This window comes from Dipodomys spectabilis, unplaced genomic scaffold (assembly GCF_019054845.1).
Source record: "Dipodomys spectabilis isolate Male_0828 unplaced genomic scaffold, ASM1905484v1 ptg000141l, whole genome shotgun sequence".
In the NCBI taxonomy this organism is placed as follows: domain Eukaryota; kingdom Metazoa; phylum Chordata; class Mammalia; order Rodentia; family Heteromyidae; genus Dipodomys; species Dipodomys spectabilis.
Window position 1 is genome coordinate 9,816,081 of NW_024870818.1, and position 19,957 is coordinate 9,836,037.

General features: G+C 36.3%; 1 protein-coding gene across 1 annotated transcript in view; it reads left to right on the forward strand.

The window, feature by feature from the left end:
* Pnpt1 (polyribonucleotide nucleotidyltransferase 1) overlaps positions 1–19,957 on the forward strand; it is a 36,693-nt gene that overhangs the window by 12,535 nt on the left and 4,201 nt on the right. The window contains exons 11-26 of the mRNA XM_042691188.1: positions 182–239; positions 2,119–2,215; positions 2,618–2,720; positions 6,171–6,241; positions 9,191–9,227; positions 11,631–11,697; positions 11,781–11,870; positions 12,328–12,381; positions 13,278–13,384; positions 14,089–14,160; positions 14,246–14,309; positions 14,959–15,042; positions 15,917–16,000; positions 17,328–17,434; positions 17,520–17,575; positions 18,796–18,874. Of these exons, the coding sequence (XP_042547122.1) occupies positions 182–239; positions 2,119–2,215; positions 2,618–2,720; positions 6,171–6,241; positions 9,191–9,227; positions 11,631–11,697; positions 11,781–11,870; positions 12,328–12,381; positions 13,278–13,384; positions 14,089–14,160; positions 14,246–14,309; positions 14,959–15,042; positions 15,917–16,000; positions 17,328–17,434; positions 17,520–17,575; positions 18,796–18,874 (1,230 nt within the window). The remainder of the gene's footprint in view (positions 1–181; positions 240–2,118; positions 2,216–2,617; positions 2,721–6,170; positions 6,242–9,190; positions 9,228–11,630; positions 11,698–11,780; positions 11,871–12,327; positions 12,382–13,277; positions 13,385–14,088; positions 14,161–14,245; positions 14,310–14,958; positions 15,043–15,916; positions 16,001–17,327; positions 17,435–17,519; positions 17,576–18,795; positions 18,875–19,957) is intronic.

Sequence of the window (19,957 nt, forward strand, 5' to 3'; positions counted from 1 at the left end):
TAATACATATTTGAGTGAATCAGGCAGATTTTTTTTTTGTAAATTAATAATGAGTTCTGATCTTTTAAAGAATGTTAATACTGCAAAAATTGAAGTATTCTTACAATGGGTTAAATATAATAAAATAGGAATGTAAAATGTCATATGTATATATATTAACTAATCCTTAATTTTGTTTTAGATCTCCAGAGATGAAACTGTTAACAAGATTAGATTAGATACAGAGGAACAACTAAAAGGTAAATTCTTTTTTGTTGTTTTGTTTAGTTTAAAAAAAAAAATTGCGGGCTGGGAAGGTGGCTCAGTGGTAGAGTGCTTGCTTCGCATGCCTGAGGCCCTGGGTTCGATTCCTCAGCACCACATAAGCAAAAAGAAAAAAAAAGCCGGAAGTGGTGCTGTGGCTCATGTGGTTGAGCGCTAGCCTTGAGTTGAAGAGCTGAGGGACAGCGCTCAGGCCCAGAGTTCAGGACCCATGACCAGACCCAAAAAAAAAATTGAGCCAGGCATCAGTGGCTCACTCCTGTAATACTAGCTACTCAGGAGGCTGAGATCTGAGGATCACGGTTCAAATCCAGCCCGGGCAGGAAAGTCCATGAGACTCTTATCTCCAATAAACCACTCAGAAAACCAGAAGTGGCGCTGTGGCTCAAGTGGTAGAGTGCTCACCTTGAGCTGAAGTGCTGAGGGATAGTGCCCAGGACCAGAATTCAAGCCCCATGACCAATACAAAAAAAAGTTGAAAGGAAAAAAATTTTTTATTTCAATTGTAAAGTCTCTAAGAAATCCACTGGTCCAGTTGCTCCTCAGATTTCTCTTAAGTAAATTTGTGATACTGATATATTACCAGGATCCATTTCTTATGTTCAGATTACTTAAAAGTTATATATTGTTGAATAAATCAAACACTTGAAAGAACACACTAACTTGGTATAAATTAATTGATATGGTGGAATAACATCACATTTAAAAAAGCAAGAGCCTTTGAAGCAGCTAGGTCTGTGCTCAGGTCAAGCTGTCATATTTCCTATCTATCTGTGTGCTCTGTGAGTGCAGGACTGTTACTTTCTCGTTTATAGTAAAGGGGATTAAGTCCATGGCTTTGTATATTAGGCAAATGCTATACCATTGAGCTACACCTATAGCCCCATTTTACTTCAAGCCTCAGTTTTTTTCTCCTGTAGGTTAGAAATTAAAACAATTTTCCTCATAAATTTTTATAAAGATCAAATGAAGCCAGGCACTGGTGGCTCATGCTTGTACTCCTAGCTACTCAGGAGCTGAGATCTGAGGATTGTAGTTCAAAGCCAGCCCAGGCAGGAAAGTCTGTGAGATTCTTATCTCCAATAAATCACTCAGAAAACCAGAAATGGCACTGTAGCTTAAGTGGTAGAGCACTAGCCTTGAGCTGAAGAGTTGAGGGACAGAGTTCAAGCCCAATAACTGACCAAAAAAAAAAAAGATCAAAGAAATTAAGAAATAAATCTGTGAAGTGCCTAGTTCCTGAAAGCATTTCATAAATGTTAGCTTAAAATCATTTGGTAGAGGGCTGGGAAGGAGGCTCAGTGGTAGAGTGCTTGCCTTACATGCATGAGGACCTGTGTTTGATTCCTCAGCAAAACATAAGCAGAAGTGGCCGTATGGCTCAAGTTATAGGGCTCTTGTTGAGGGATAGCACCCAGGCCCAGAGTAAGGCCCCACGACCGACAAAAAAAGAATCATTCCGTAGAGATTTGTAATGTGTTAAAACAAACACACACACACAAAACTTTCCCCAATTTGCAGATTTGAATAAAAGTTCCCAAAGCAAAAGAATGACAGCTCTTATCAGTAAAACCATTTCACAGTATAGTTGACTAGATTTTCAGGGTAGCATCATAAAATGGGAGCTGATTGCAAAGCATTCTTATTCTGGTAAAAAGTAAACTAAATTCTTAGTAATAACTTGATGTATTCAATATTTGACATGTCTCACTTGCTTAAGAACAGTTCATCTACTTTATTTGCCTGAGGACTAAATGTTCAAAGTCAACTCCTTTGATTTACTTCTGTAACTTTAGAGAAATCCTATTGTCCACAAAGAAAAAAAAATCCTTCATTTTGCTTTGTCTCTTTCTCTAGAAAAATTTCCAGATGTCGACCCATATGAAATAATAGAATCCTTCAATATTGTTGCAAAGGAAGTTTTTAGAAGTATTATTTTGAATGAATACAAAAGGTAAACATTTTTTGTATACTTGAAGTTTGTGTACTCTCTGCAAGTTGCAGAGTGACAACTTGCTCAAAGGGAAGAAAGTGGTTTTTAAGTGAAAAGTGAGCAATTATATTTTATAAATGGATACCCACTGAAGAAAGAATATGTAGATTGTATGGATTTAAGTTTCTCTCTTAAGCCTTGTGTGTAGAATGATGCAGCCATGACTACACATCAAAATTACCTTCAGAGAGTTTAGCAACACCAGTACTCTGATTCAGTGGTTCTTAGGGTGTATATTCAGTTTTTCAAGTCCTAGAAGGAATTATGATATAAAGCTGGAATTTTAAGAACTTCCTAGTAAAGAGATATGTGATTTTTCTAACTTTAACATGGTTTTGACACTTTTTTCCTTTATTATTATAGGTGTGATGGACGAGATTTGACTTCACTTAGGAATATAAGTTGTGAGGTAGATATGTTTAAAACTCTTCATGGATCAGCATTATTTCAAAGGGGACAAACACAGGTAATATGTGTAAAAAGTTACAATTGTTTAATTATGTGAAACTATTGATGCCAAAGGTTTTATCATATGGAATGTATTGTTTATTCAGAAAAATATCAGATTTTTTTATGTAATTTTAACTTTGTTTTTGAGGTCTAAATTTCTACATAATTATATATTTAAAGTGATTTAGTAATTTGACAAGCTTTTTTCATTTATAAAAATGGGAAGCTGTTACCTTAATCAAGAAAACAAACAATACAATCACCCCTAAATGTCTTCATGCCTTATTGTAATCCTTTCTAACTACTCCTTTCACCAGATGGTAGTTTGTTTAACTTGAATTTTCTACTGTTACTGGGTATTTTAAGTCTTTTTTTGTTGTTGTTGGGGTCGTCGGACTTAAACTCTGGGCACTATCCCTCAGCTCTTCAGCTCAAGACTAGCACTCTACCACTTGAGCCACAGCACCACTTCCCATTTTTGGGTGGTTTATTGGAGATAAAAGTCTCACAAACTTTCCTTCACAGGCTGCTTTGAACCTCAATCCTCATATCTCAGCCTCCTGAGTAGCTAGGATTACAGGAATGAGCCACCAATGCACAGCTTCTATTTTTTATAAAGTAGTTGTACAAAGAGGTTACAGTTCCATATATGAGGTCTGAGTACAACTCATCTTGATCAATACCCCCACCTTCCATTATAAATTTTTCTATTCCCTTCAATTTATCACATATATCATTGTTGGTCTACTCATGGCCCTTGTCTTCTCCAGTTAGCCTGAACCTCAGTTCTATTCATTTTCTTTTCATGGGTATGCACTCACTGGTATTTCATACACATTCTTCTAGTTTATCTTTTGTTCATGTTTACCAACACCAGAACCTATTAATCAGTGTATAGTGTTATTCCTTATACCTCTTTCACTATTTAATTTTGACAGTCTGATAGAACAAAGTTTTATCTCATTGCTTTAATTTGTATTACTAGTGAGGTAGAAGATCTCATTATAAAAAGCTGATGAAGCCAGGCACTGGTGACTCAGGCTTATAATCCTAGCTACTCGGGAAGCTGAGATCTGAGGATCGCAGTTCAAAGCCAGCCTGATCAGGAAAATCCATAAGACTCTTAGCTCCAATTAACCACCAGAAAACAGAAGTGGAGCTATGGCTCAAAATGGTAGAGTGCTAGTCTTGAGTACAAAAGCTCAAGGACAGCACCCAGGCCCTCCCTGAATTCAAGCCTCCCAAAAAGGCAGATGAACAATGATTCTTTATAAACATACCTTCGGAGACCAGAAACCTCTAGGGCATTTTTTCACAGACAGTTGTATAATCTGGTAACTCTGGGGACAAGTGTACTCTTTGTGAAATTTCTGTCCATATCCTTGGATTAGTTTTTTGTATTTTTTTTCTATCTCTATTATAGTTTAATATGTTCTCACTGCCATTTTGGAATCATTTTTTTTTGTGTTAGTCCTTTTCAGTAACAAATTTCCATCTTTGTTGTTTACCTCTAAGCTTTGTCTATAATAGAGTTTAATATATGTAGAATAAACTTGAAATCTTTAGTTTTGATCCCCTTTTTCACTTTTGTAGGTTTTATGAACTTTAGAACTTGGGAGGGAGGGGAATCCAGTGAGGGAAAAGGGGAGAAAATAAGGGAGGGAGTAACAGTGTTCAAAAAGAAATGTACTCATTAACCTACTATGTAACTGTAACCCCTCTGTACATCACCTTCACAATAAAATTTAAATTTAAAAAGAAATGAACCATTCCTTAATATTCATACCCAAGTCACTAATAATGTTACTATGTTATCTGATAACTTGTTATCTAAGGATCTGATAATATCAGGTACAGTAACAACTTTATTAACATAATATCTAGTAACATAATATCATAATGCCTTCAGTATTAACCTATGATCTTCTGACAGATTGTTATATTTTTAATCTAAAAGCATTTTAGTCTTCAATGATTCTTTTTTCTGTGTACAGAATTTTGGATAGATTTTTTTTTTTTCTTTTAACATCTTAAAGATGTCATGATGATTTTTTCTTCTGTTAAGGATTTATTCAAATTTTTTTTTTCATGAGAGTGCTGTCAAGATTTTCTCTTCTTTGGTTTTCAGCTGTGTATGGAGGATGTATGGCTGTCTATTGCTTTATCCTGCTTAAAATTTTCAAGCTTTGCTGAGTGCTAGCAGCTCAAGCCAGTAATCCTAGTTACTAAAGAAGTTTACGTATGGAAGATTAGATCAAGGTTTAAAGCCAGCCCTTTCAAAAACATTCCTGGAGACTGACTTTATCTCCCCATTAACTAGCAAAACATTGGGCTAGGGGCATGGCTAAAGTGATAGCACCAGCCAAACAAGTATGAAGCCTTAAATTCAAACCCTAATACCAGGGGTAAAACAAAAAAGCCAGGTTTTGGGGGGGGGGGGGGGGGGGAAGGGGCACAGTAATTTTAAGCTTGAATAGGCTTGTAATTGCAGCCATTATTTCTTCAAGTATTTTTTTCCCTGCCTCATTCTCTTGTTTTCTCTCTTTCTGTTAGTCTTTTTGTTATTATTCTACCAGTTCTTGAGAATGTGTTTTACCCTCTTTGAAAGATTGAACTCTCTTCTTTCCTCCTTCTCTCTCTTCCTGCAATTCCTTCTGCTTTGTTTTTTCTCTTTTTTTTCTTCTGTTTTTGCTGTGCTTAGTTTTTAAACCTAGGGCCACATTCCTATAAGCACTTTATCACTGAGCTACATGCAGAGCTACATGACTCCCTAGTCAATTTCTATTCATCTGTCTTCATATTCATTGACATTTGTCTTCTTTCAAGAATGAGATAATATGTTTCTCCAATTCGTTGATTTGTTTTTATATTCTAGAATATAATTATAATAGCTGTTGAAAGTTGCTAAACAAACATCTCAACTAAGGATCTGTCTTCAGCCATCCTTTGACTTTTCTCTTTAGAGTCTTGTTTCCTATTTCATGTACAGGGTATCCTGGACCTTCCGAGTGATACATTGTAGAAATTTTGGTTTACAATACAACTCCCCAAACAATATTAACTTTTTCTTTAAGGCAGTTTATTGTCTAAACTGTGGGGAGGGTACATCTATGAAGTAGTATATAGTTTTCTATGAAAATTTCTTTCTCTTCCTAAGCACTCTTAGTACAATGATTTACTTAACAGTCTATATGATGTCAGAGCTTTTGATTTTTGGGATTATATACAGCTCAAATATTTATAGAATGGATAACTATTTACTGTATTAAGATTATGACTAGAATGTACATATAGCCATTGTTTAATATTCAGTGCATTATTCAAATATTTTTAGTTTGGAGTGAAAGTGTAGCTCAATGATAGAACTTATGCAATCCCCAGCAACAACAGATATATGGCTTGTGTGTTTTTTATCTTTGTTGTTAGTATATTAGAGTCTAATAACATTTTTTGTTCCTGTCTTTAGGTGCTTTGTACTGTTACATTTGATTCACTAGAATCTAGTATTAAGTCAGATCAAATTATAACAGCTATAAAGTAAGTTATATTTTTATATTTTATGTTGTTTTAGTATATAATTGAAACTCATATGGCATACTATTAGTCATTGTATTATTATTGCCAGTACTGAGATTTGAACTCAGGGATTAACACTTGCTCATCTTTGCTTACTTAGATGGAGCTCTACCACTGTAGCTATGCCTCAGCCCAGCTCTTGCTGGTTGGAGATGGGGTCTTGATTTTGAACTTCAGTCCTCCAGATTTTAGCCTCCTGAGTAGCTAAAATACAGGAGTGATCTGTCAGCACTCAGATCATTTTTTTTTTTAGCCTGTATTTCTGAATTTCCATTTCTCTGTTTATATAGTAAGAAGTTAGAGGGATTTGTGTGCGTGTGCTGTATTACCTTCTATATCTTTGGTTTGTATCACATACTTGTAAAACATTAAATTCTTTCATGTTAATCTTTTTAGATTGTTTTCTGTCTCTAGAACAATTCCTCAAGACTAACTTCCTAAGTTTTTTGTTTGTTTGTTTGTTTGTTGCCAGTAGGACCTAGGGCACTATTCCTGAGGTTGTTTTGCTCAAGGCTACCACTTAACCACTTGAGCCACAGCACCACTTCTAGCTGTTTCTGTTTATTTTGGTACTGAGGGATTGAACCCAGGGCTTCATGCATGCTAGCAAGCACTTTTACCACCAAGCTACATTCCCAGCCCTCCCAGGTAATTTTGAGTGGACAGCTTTTCATATTGTAAACAATAGAACAAATTCATTGGCAGAAGGCTCAGTTGCTAAAATACAATCTTGAGTCTATTAATGAACACCTTTGTCTAATCCTAATCCACATGTGTTTTGTATATAGCTAAATACTTGGAAAATCATGTTGACAAATTTTAGTTGATCAGTCCCCACCAGCACTGCTGGTACCAGTTTTTTCTTTCCTTAGCATATATTACAACTTCATTCCTTTCCCTGGTTAATGGTCTGAGAACATACTGCCTAACTGATGAGCGTAATCATATTTTCAAGATAGTCACACTGATTTGTTTTTCATGTATCTGATAGATAATGACAATGCAGTAGTGACTCACACTTGTGATCCTAACTATTCAGGAGGCTGAGATCTGAGGATCATAGCTCAAAGCCAACTCCAACAGGAAGGTCTGTGAGATGTTTATCTCCAAGTAAGCACCAAAAATGCTAGAAGTGGAGCATTAACTCAATTTGTAGAGCACTTACCTTGAGCAAAAAAGCTTAGGGACAAAGCCCAGACCCTGGGTTCAAGCCCTGTGGTGAGCAGAAATAAACCAAAAAAAAAAAAAAGACTTCTGTTATATCTAATAGTCTTTTAGGTGTTTTTTTTTGGGGGGGGTAAAGGGGGGGAAGACGGGGCAGGAGGTTTTGCTCTTATAGTTTGTCTCTTTTAAAATTATTTATTTATTTAATTTCTTAGTTATTTTGTGTGGCCAGTCCTAGAGCTTGAACTCAGGTCCTAGGCACTGTCCCTGAGCTTCTTTTGCTCAAAGCTAGCACTCTACCACTTGAGCCACAGCGTCACTTCCCACTTTTTCTGTGTATGGGGTGCTGAGGAATCAAATTCAGGGCTTTATGCATTCTAGGCAAGCAATCTACCACCGAGCCACATTCCCAGCCCCCTGTCTCTACTTTTTATTCTGATCTAGACAGAACTTAATAGCTTTGCCCTTCCTTAGACTTTTTTTCTTTTAGAACTGTATAAGAAAATATAATGAGAAAGAACAGTGAGGCTGTGGAAATAGCTCACTAGTAGAGCACTTGCCTACCTTGCATAGGGCCTTGGGTTCAATCCCTACAGTCATAAAACAAAAGAACACTGGACTTGATCTTTGATGTTCTTTTCTTGAAAAAAATCAGGTATTGCACCAGAGGTCTTTGTATTCCTCTCAGACTCACAGATCCATGATTCCTTTAGTCTTGGGAAGTAATTTGCCCTTTAAGTTTCTTTTTCCAAAGCTGCAGTTTATGATTTGCAGCTTCTGTTCAATTCTAGGACTTTTTTCTAAATTCTCGGCACAAAGAAGTATCTTTTGTATTCAACCCAAATAGATTGCTGTCTTAACACTGTGACCCGCTTGTGTGCCTGTCTTTTCATAGATTTTCACCTGTTTTCTTACCTCTTCTTACTTATTTCTTCCCCTTTTTATTTTTCCACTTTTATAGCAGTTCTCTTTTCAAACCCTAAGAGATTTTTGTCTCTCAGATCTTATGGTTGCTCTCACTCACATGGTATCAATGAGTTACAGATCTTTATTTCATATGTTGACATGAGAGAAAGATCATAACTATGAGATTTAATTGTTGTTGTAACATTAGGATTTATTCAGTAGTTATTAGTGCTTAAAAATATATGTCTGCTGAGCCAGGCACCCGTGGCTCATGCCTGTAATCCTAGCTACTCGGAAGGCTGAGATCTGAGGACTACAGTTCAAAACCAGCCTGGGCAGGAAAATCTGTGAGACTCTTAGCTCCAATTAACCAACAGAAAGCAGGAAGTGGTGCTGTGGCTCAGTGGTAGAACACTAGCTTTGAGCTGAAGAGCTGAGGGACAGAGCCCAGGCCCAGAGTGCAAGTCCCCTGACTGATTAAAAAAAAAAAATGTGTCCACTGGATATTTAAGATCTTATATTTGAAGCAGGACTGTTTTCCTTAATCTGTATAAAATTCATTCAGAAACCCTGGGAAAAAAAACACCATCTCTCAACTACTTGGGAATCTGAGGCGAGAGGATTACTTAAGCCTGGTTGTTCAAGACTTAAGCAACATAGCAAGTCCCTGTCTCAAAACAAAACAAACACCTCATTCATTTTCTAATTTCATGTTTTTTGTTTTAGGCCAACTGGCATTAGTACCCAATTGTTTTTTAAAATCCCGTTCTAAGTTTTTAATTGTCTGTATGATAAATTTGTTTATATCCCTGTTTTTAATATTATACCTTTCATTTGTAGTGAAATAAAAGATAAAAATTTCATGCTGCACTATGAGGTAAGATGATATGTTTCTCAGCATTTTATTGTGAAAATTTCCTAGAATACAGCAAAATTTAAAGTACTTTACAGTGACTACCATATATAACTAGCTGAGTTCTTCTATCAGTTTATTGCTAGATTCTTTTACATTTTATTATATATCACTTAAGGTTGCATACAGTTGAGATTTAGATAGATAAGTAGACACTTTCTGTTCAGTTATTTCCTGTCCCAAGTCATACATAAAAAATAAAGAAAGTGGGCTGGGAAGGTGGCTCAGTGGTAGAGCGCTTGCCTTGCAGGCTCGAGGCCCTGAGTTCGATTCCTCAGCCCCACATAAGCAAAAAGAAAAAAGCCGGAAGTGGTGCTGTGGCTCAAGTGGTAGAGGGCTAGCCTTGAGGTGAAGAGCTGAGGGACAGTGCCCAGGCCCAGAGTTCAGGCCCCATGACCGGACCCAATGAATAAATAAATAAATAAAATAAAGAAAGTATAGCAAAAATGTTGTTTTAGTCAAGAGTTAGACTTGTTTACCTTACCTATGTGGCAAACAAAAGTTGGGCTTTTCAAAAACCTCAACAGACAAATAATATTCTCCTGTCAGCTCATTTAAATATTCCTTTTTACTCAATTGGTTAGTAGTAAAAGAGATGAGGTATTTAACATTGTTACTTTATTTGAAGTCATTGTATATAATTAAGCTTGTGGTGGATTTTTCTTACAACTTTCCTAAGAGACCATAAGTTAACAGATGGTACTTTTATTACTTAATCATATGCCATGAAAGGACAAGCAGAAGTAGCAAGTCATTTCATTTTTGATTAATACTGTTGGTTGCCCAGAATCCCAACACTTCAGTTTGTTGAACCTGTTGTATTCTACAGAAAACATTTTTTTTAGTATTTTTATTTTTTTATTTTTATTTATTTTGGGGGGGGGGGAGGGGGGTCTGGTAGTGGGTCCTGAACTCTGGGCCTGGGCGCTGTCCCTCAGCTCGTCAGCTCAAGGCTAGCACTCTACCACTTGAGCCACAGCGCCACTTCTGGCTTTTTTCTTTTTACTTATGTGGTGCTGAGGAATCGAACCCAGGGCCTCAGGCATGCAAGGCAAGCGCTCTACCACTGAGCCACCTTCTCAGCCCCCAGAAAACATTTTATGTAAAAAGTATATGTTATAGAATATCCACATGGATTGTGAATCCTCTATAAATATCTCATTTGGGATGTTTTCATATGCTATAAAAAAGTTAGAAACTGAATGAAGCACATCCTTTGTTATGAGAAATTGTGGAAAATACAGTTTGGACTGAATACTGCATTTCCAATGAACATTCAAAGATTATTTAGTTTATCCATTTTTTTTACATTTAAGTCTCTTGATCTATACATTTCTTCTTTTCTTGATAATCTGTTGAAGCCCCAGTACCATTTGACCTATAGGTCCCTAAGTCTGGAATTGCTGATTGCACAATAATATGCAGTTCTGCATATTCCTCTGTCCTATTTCCTGCAATGACTGCTAGATTCAAGAACTTGATCAGATTCATGCTTCAGTGTGAAAAAAATTTTTGGTTAAACTTGAATTCCAAATTTTTATGGAAGTTCTTCCATTTACGAAATGATCAGTACTTTTTTTTTTTTTAAGATAACATAGCTATCACAAAGCAGTTTATACCCTTTGGCTAAATAAAACCTTTATCAAAATGATCTGTATTTCTTCAGTGTGTACTTTTTTTTGGGGGGGGGGGGGTACTGGTCTTGGGCCTTGAACTTAGGGCCTGGACACTCTTGTGGGCTTTTTTTTTTCTTTTTTCTATCGGTCAGGGGGCTTGAACTCAGGGCCTGGGCAATGTCCCTGAGCTCTTTTGCTCAAGGCGTGTGCTCTACCACTTGAGCCACAGCTCTACTCTCAACTTTTTTAGTAGTTTATTGGAGATAAGAATCTTACACACTTTCCTGCCCAGGCTGTCTTCAAACTATAATCCTCAGATCTCATCCTCCTGAGTAGCTAGGATTACAGGCATGAGCCACCAGCCCCAGGCCAGTGTGTACTTTTTTAATATGTTTGTTTCTGTTTTTTTGTTATTGCAAATATATTTTGATATTGTAAGCAATTAAACAGTATGGAAGTTTATGGCATAACTTTTCATCCCTAATTCATTGTCATACTACAAATAGCTACTTTTAATAATGTGGTATATACATTTTATATTTACAGCAGACATTTTCCCTATTTATGTGTCTGTGAATTTCTGTGTATTTGTATATATATATGAATGTATGTTTCTAAACAAATTATACTATACTGTCTTATAACTTATTATTTTGGTAATATCCTAGGCATTCTTCTATGTCATGTATATGTGCGTGTATGTATATTATATATATATATGCATTCATGTATGTGTTTATTTTCTTTTAAGTTTCCTCCTTATGCAACTAATGAAATTGGCAAAGTCACTGGAGTAAATAGAAGAGAACTTGGACATGGTGAGGACAATTCTTTAAGCTTATATGTTGTTCTTATGGAGACTTAGTACATTTTTAGTTCATTGTTTTCTATTCTCATTTAGGTGCTCTTGCTGAGAAAGCTTTGTATCCTGTTATTCCCAAAGATTTTCCTTTTACCATAAGAGTTACCTCTGAAGTCCTAGAGTCAAATGGTATGGTTGGAAAATATTTCTTCCCTAATAGAAAGACTAGATTCCCTGTTACATCCCAGCTTTTTTAATGTGTTACATTATGTTTATTACTTTCAGGACCCAAGCCTAGCCTGATAAAGGAAAAAAAAAATTAATGATCCAAATATTATCTTGAATCTCTGTTCTTGGCTAATGAGTTGCTTAAAAAGTGCTGTAAAACTAGTATTTCTCTTTTGCATCTGTTATAATAGATCCAATTTGGATTCATTATTTCTTATAAATAAGCCACAGAGAAAAACCAGCTTGGGGAATGTAGGAGCCAAAAGAAGGTGATCCATTACATGGGGACACTGTACCATCACTTACCAGAGATATATAGGCTGATACCCCAGAAGGAAACTAGGCTAAAAGGTGAAGCTTAAATTATAAACATTCATGGAGTGAGATTATTATAAAGCAAGTATTTTTCTTTTGATAGGATCATCTTCAATGGCATCTGCATGTGGTGGAAGTTTGGCATTAATGGATGCAGGTAAAAGAATTATATATTGGGGTACTTGCCTAGAGTAACTGCATACAGCTCTGCATTTGATCCTCAGAACTGCAAAAAAAAAAAAAAAAAAAGCAAAGACATGTTATTGCCAAGTACAGTGGTTACATGCTAACATTATTTTAAGTGGCATTATTACAGGCTCAGTAAAAAAATGTGATAATCAGAGGACCTGTTAAGACTTTTCAAATTCAGCTTTGATGATTGTCAATCTTAGAAAACACCTTCCCTTACGTTAGAAGAAATTTCAAGAATGGGCACTGATAGTTTACACCTGAGAGGCTGAATTTGTAATGACCAATTTGAGGCACCGGGCAGTAAGTTCACAAGACCCCATTTCAACTAATAATAGCTAGGTGCAGTTGTATACACCTGTCATTCAGCTACATGGAGGCTGAGATTGGGAAGATTATGGTTTCAGACCAACCTAGACAAAAAAAATTTGTGACACTTCGTCTCAACAGAAAAAGCTGAGTATGCTTGTATACACCTGGCAATCCAGTTATGGTAGTAAGTATAAATAGAATGTTCACAAGCCAGACCAGTCCAGGCAAAAAAATAGGTATCTCAAAAAATTACCAGGATAGAGCCAGTGCTTGACCTGTAGTCATACCTACTCTAGGCGACAGAAATCACAGTTCAAGGCTAGTCTGGAGCATGAGGCCCTGAGTTCAAACTCCAGTATGGCTAGAAATAACCACAGCATAAGAGCTAGAGACTTGGTTTAAGCAGTAGAGCCCCTGCCAAACAAGAGTGATACCCTGTTCAAACCCTAGTACCACCACCAAAAAATAAGTACTAACAGAATGACAAGTATTCCTGTCACACCGATAACATACAATAAATCTCAAAGCATTTTTTTTCTTTTTTAATTATAGGGGTTCCAATTTCATCTGCTGTTGCAGGTGTAGCAATAGGATTGGTTACCAAAAGCAACCCAGACAATGGTGAAATAGAAGATTATCGTTTGCTGACAGATATTCTGGCAAGTATATTACCAGTTTCAAGTATTTCATAGTGAAGACTATAAATACTTTACAAGTCTGCTTGGTTGTATGTGCTTAGAAGAATATTAGTACTATAAGAATAAGAAGGCCACGGTCCTTTTGCTCCTCAGATTTTAAAGGATATGTTAAAAACATATTACAGTGTAAGTATCCACATGGCTTTGAAGAAATAGTAACTTATGAGACATTTCTTTGTTCCTGACCTTATTTTTTTATTTTTTATTTTTTTTTGTTTTTTGGATCCAGTCATGGGGCCTGAACTCTGGGCCTGGGCACTGTCCCTCAGCTCTTCAGCTCAAGGCTAGCATTCTACCACTTGAGCCATAGCTTTTTTTTTTTTTTCTTTTTGCTTATGTGGTGCTGAGGAATCGAACCCAGGGCCTCAAGCATGCAAGGCAAGCGCTCTACCACTGAGCCACCTTCCTAGCCCTTTTTTTTTTTTTTTTTAATGGTTCGTTGTGGGCCTTGAACTCTGGGCCTGGGCACTGTCCCTGAGCTCTCTTTCACTCAAAGCTAGTGGCTCTATCACTTGAGCCATAGCACCACTTCTGAGACATTTCTTTGTATTTGTTTTTAGAGGACATGGTTTAATCTAAAGTTATGTTTTAGAATTCTTCTACAGTGACTATGGATGAATTTTGTTTTGTTTAAAACTTTATTATTATTTCTTATATTGCTGAAGGGAATTGAAGATTACAATGGTGACATGGATTTCAAAATAGCTGGTACAAATAAGGGAATAACTGCATTACAGGTATTTTTAAAGTTCATTTTGTTTCATTATAGCAATATTTATGTCGTAACTCAATGGTGATTTATTTATTGCTCTTCTATATTAGGCTGATATTAAATTACCTGGAATACCAATAAAAATTGTAATGGAAGCCATTCAGCAAGCATCAAGTAAGCCAGTTTTTCCTCTCATTTCTGTCTCTTTGTTAGGAATGTCTATAATTCCCGTTAGGCTTATTATAAAATAATGTTTTATAAAGTAGAATTTCAGCATTGGTGGTTCACACCTGTAATCCTAGCTAATAAGGAAGCTGAGATCTGAGAATCGTGGGTCGAAGCCAGCCCAGGCAGCAAAGTCACTGAGACTCTTTATCTCCAATAAAACACCAAAAAAGCCAGAAGTTGAGCTCTGGCTCAAGTGGTTACATACTAGCTTTAAGCAAAAGAAGCTCAGTGACAGCACCAAGACCCTGAGTTCAAATTCCAAGATTGGCCAATTAAAAAACCCCAAAACAAAAAATAGTTGGTTAACAGAGAAGTTCATATAACTTAATTTGGGTCAAGAAGTATTCACTATTGGACACAGGACTACTCAAATGGAAAACCAAAGATTTGAATTTTTACAAATAAAGCAACTTTCTAAGGTATAATTTGTAGAAGAGGGAATATGAATGTATTTCAAGATAATTAGGATATGGGAAACTTTGATCATTAAGCCTAAAAAGTTTGGATTTTACTCCAGAGAAACAAGAGTACAGTTACTCCAAATCACATTTTTCATGTGCAGTTATAACTTGCACTGTATTTTTATCTCATCTAGTGGCAAAGAAGGAGATATTACAGATAATGAACAAAACTATTTCAAAACCTCGAACATCTAGAAAAGAAAATGGACCTGTTGTAGGTAAAACATTAAAATTATTACTGATTTCATGATAAAAGTAAATATAAATACATGAAAGTATACTACTACTTCAATTTTTTCCCATACATGAAATAGAAATATTTAAGTACCTTTAAAAGATTTTCAATGTTAGCCGGATGCCAGTGGCTCACAGCTATAATCCTAGCTACTCAGGAGGCTGAGATCTGTGGATCACAGTTCAAAGCCAGTCTGAGCAGGAAAGTCCATGAGACTCTTATCTCCAATAAACCACTACAAAACCAGAAGTGGCGCTATGGCTCAAGTGTTGGAGTGCTCACTTTGAGCTGAAGAGCTGAGGGATAGCGCCCAAGCCCAGAGTTCAAGCTCCACCACTGACAAAAAAAAAAAAAAGATTTTTCAATGTTGTTGGTATATGGAAATGATAAATGTTTCAGAAGATAAATATATTTACACTGATTTAAATATTATACTATGTATACATGTATCAAATCTGGGGGGAGTTAGCCAGACTTTGATGTCACATGCCTATAATTCTTGCTCTTCAAGAAACAGAGATCTGAGGATCACAGTTTGAAGCCAGCCTAGGCAGACAAGTCTGAGAGACTCTTATATCTAAATAACCTGCAAAAAGCCAGATATAAGGCGTGGTTCAAGTGGCAGAGCATCAGCCTTGACCAGATAAACCTAGTGAGAGCCTAAGGCTTTGAATTTAAGCCCCAGTAATATAAAAAACATAAAGAAAAACACTTTAAATTCAGGAGCATATTTTGATTTTTTTTCAGTACTTTTTAATCACTTAACAAACTTTTTCTATCTCATAGCATAAAATATTTTTAAATAGGTCTTACATTCATACATACTTGGTTATATATTTGTTCATACTGCATTTCAGAAACTGTTCAAGTTCCATTATCAAAACGAGCCAAATTTGTAGGACCAGGTGGATATCACTTAAAGAAACTTCAGGCTCAAACAGGTAAAGTCGTATGATGTTTGGAGGTCTTATTGAATGTACTGTGTAAGTTTGCTATTTGATCACTACTGTATTGCTCTGAAAACACATATTTAAGAAATAAGATAAAGACCAAAAGATATCAAGTATAGTACTTTACAGCTGTAATCCCAGCTTTCCCGGAAGTGGAGATCAGGAATATCTTGGTTCTAGGCCAGCCTAAGAAAGAAGGCACCAGGCCCCATCTTAACCAATAAAAAGCTGGGCATAGAGGTAGGAGCCTGTGATTCTAGCTACATAAGATGCTGCAATAGGAGGATCCTAGCATGAGACATGTCTGGGTAAAAACACAAGACCCCAACTACCTAGAAAAATGACTAAGGGTATTGCTCACCTGGTAGATAGGAGGGAGGGAGGGTAGGTATAGAGTATAAGATGTCTTCATAAAGGAGGGAAGGATGGTATGAAATAGATGACATTTCTGTGTGTGTGTGTGTGTGTGTGTGTGTGTGTGTGTGTGTGTGTGTGTGTGTGTGTGTGTGTGTGTGTGTGTAGGTATAGAGTATAAGATGTCTTCATAAAGGAAAGATGGTATGGAATAGATGACATTTCTGTGTGTGTGTGGGGGGGGGGTTACTGTGAGTTTTTCTCTATGTCTTTTTAAATAAGCAAATGACCATCCTATAATGCCTATAATCCCATTACTTGGAAGGCTGAGTCAGGAGATTACAAATTTAAGGCCAGCCTCAAATACAGAACAAGTCATTGTCTCAAGAAAAAATAATGACCAAGAATTCATCAAGTTTTTTACATTTAACTTTTTTAAAGAGTATATGTAGAAGTAGTTGGTTTCAATTTACTTCTTGTGGAAACAATGTTTAGGTTAGCTAGTACCTAACAGCCAGAGTCGTTTTAGCAGGTTATTCAGAATAAGAAACTGGCATGATTTTTGTCCCTCATTCATCCATTCCCTCTAAAGGGTAAGAGGAAAAAACAAGGTGAGAAAAGTTGTAGTATAATTTCTAGTCTTAAGGCAGCCAAACTAGAATCTCAAAAATTAGCCCTGGTATGCTCAGACATTGTTTCATTATTGTATCACTAGGACTTTGTACATTGCCAGATACCTAGCAGGAAAGTAATGTGTGCTTGTTGGTGAATGAATTCCATAATTCCCAAAGTGGTGATTAAATAAAGTATATCCCTACCCATCTGCTTTTGAGGTCCTTCACACAGTCGTCACACTGAATTTTTAGACTAATCTACAATAGAATTAACAAATATATGTACTTAACTGTGAAATTAAATGATTTTTTTCTGTTTTGGGGGGGGGGTTAAACTATCTTTTTAAAAGGTGTAACTATTAGTCAGGTGGATGAAGAAACATATTCTATATTTGCACCAACACCTAATGCCATGCATGAAGCAAGAGACTTCATTACTGAACTGTGCAAAGATGATGTAAGTAAAGATCTTATTCTAACTGCTTTTTCTATTGTTTTTTCTGTTTTTGTTATGAACTTTATGTCTTATTTTGCATTTACAGCAAGAGCAGAAATTAGAATTTGGAGCAGTTTATACAGCCACAATAACTGAAATCAGGTAATAGTAATTATGGTTTTTATTATAAGTCCAGGTTAACTTCACATCATAAGGCATTTAGAAGTCAGTTTGCCATATAATCATTATTGTTTTAACTGCAACCTATTTTATTTTTTGTATGCCAGTTTATAGACTTTTGATAATACAATTCTGTGGTTGTAATTGTAATACATTCTTCTAACAGAATTGTTTTATTTAACCAAATTTTCTACTATACTAATTTTCTAAAAAATAATAAATAAATAAGCAGGCCCAAAATAGACAAAGTAATTCTTTCTTAATTGCTATAGCTCTTGTCTTCTTTTGTAGATATTTTATGTTTATCAGACTTTCAACCTCAAAGCAGATTTTATGTGTTAAAATGATCACATAATCATATTTTAAAAAAACTACCAGAGCTGGGCCCTGGTGGCTCACGCCTGTAATCCTAGCTACTCAGGAGGCTGAGATCTGAGGATCGAGGTTCAAAGCCAGCCCGGGCAGGAGAGACCGTGAGACTCCTATCTCCAATAAAACACCAGAAAACCGGAAGTAGCACTGTAGCTCAAGTGGTAGAGCGCTTGCCTTGAGCTGAAGAGCTGAGGGACAGTGCCCAGGCCCAGAGTTCAAGCCCCACTCTACCGACCAAAAAAAAAAAAAAAAAAAAAAACTATCAGAAGGGGCTGGGAATGTGGCTAAGTGGTAGAGTGCTTGCCTTGCATGTATGAAGCCCCAGGTTCGAATCCTCAGTACCACATAAACAGAAAAAGCCAGACATGGCGCTGTAACTTAAGAGGTAGAGTATAGCAAAGAAGAAGCTCAGGACACTGCCCAGGCTCTGAGTTCAAGCCCCAGGACTGGAAAAAAGAAAAAAAAAAAAAACTATCAGAAATACTTAATGACATTTCAAGAATTTTGGAAATTATAAAAGAAAATGCAAGTAAATGTATATTCTAAAAGTTTTTCTTTTCTTCATCTTTTGATTCACAAGTACTTAAATAGTACTTTGTAATTTTAGTTGAAAAGAATCTAGGATAAACAAAAGAATCTGGGCTTGGAATATGGTTTAGTGGTAGAATACTTACATAGTATGCGTGAGGCTCTGGGTTCATTCCCTAACACTGTAATATAAAAAAGTATATTTTAAGTAATCTTAACTTTTGTAATTGTAAAAATATATAATAAAGTGAGTTTGTGGGGGTATTACTTGCATTAAACAGGTCTATTTCCCTTTTTTGTAGAGACATTGGAGTAATGGTAAAGCTCTATCCAAATATGACTGCAGTACTGCTTCATAACTCACAACTTGATCAGCGAAAGGTAAAATGAAAGATTTTATTTTTTTATGTGCTAAAATAACTACATTGAAATTGCTTAAATTGATGAGATTGTGTTTTACTATAACTAAAGTTCTGAAAACAAAATGGCAGATACTGTTATGAAAAGGATTTACACTGTTTATCAGAGTTATGTTTCTCCTTCTGATTTCTTATTTTGTTTTAGGGGAAGGTTTATTCCCCATACCCTATACCAGAGTTTGAGGGTCCTGCACTTGTCAGCTATGCTTCCACAGCTAGCATATCACTACTGCCATGCCTCTGCTCCAGCCTTGCTTTTGTACTGGCTATTTTGGAGGTGGAGTCTTGACTTTTCTACATGACTTCAATCTGAAATCCTCCAGATTCTCAGCCTCCTCATTAGCTACAATTACAGGTGTGACCCACCAACACGTGTCTTCCTAAGTATTTTGAGGTAGAACCATGTCTGGAGCTACCACAGAGTAGTTACTACATCTACTGATAGCCACATTTTCCCAGTTTTCTATTGACCAGCCTATCCTGAGGTAATACTTGGAACATTTATACATTTAATCTTTATTATAGTCCATATCTGAAAGACTTAAAAATATGACTACACAGCTGAGTGCTAGTGACTCAGACCTGTAATCCTAGCTACTCAGGAGACTGAGATCTGAGGATCATGGTTCGAAGCCAGCTCCAGCAAAAACATCCTGGTGAGACTCTTATCTCCAGTTAACCACTCAAAAACCAGAGGCAGCAGTGTGGTTCAAGTGGTAGAGTACTAGCCTTGAGCACAAAGAAGCTCAGGGATATCACCCAGGCACTGAGTTCAAACCCCATAACCAACCAAAGGGGGGAAAAATACATACACACAAACACACACACACACACACACATATTTATTTATTTAATTTCACAATTAAACACATTAATTTATTCATTCTATTGGAGATTAGTTTAAAAACTCAGTGTGAGGACTGTGTGAGGGACCTCAAAAGCAGATGGGTAGGGTTATACTTTGGGAATTACAGGATTCATTCACCAACAAGCACACATTACTTTCCTGCTAGGTATCTAGCAATGTACAAAGTCCTAGTGATAC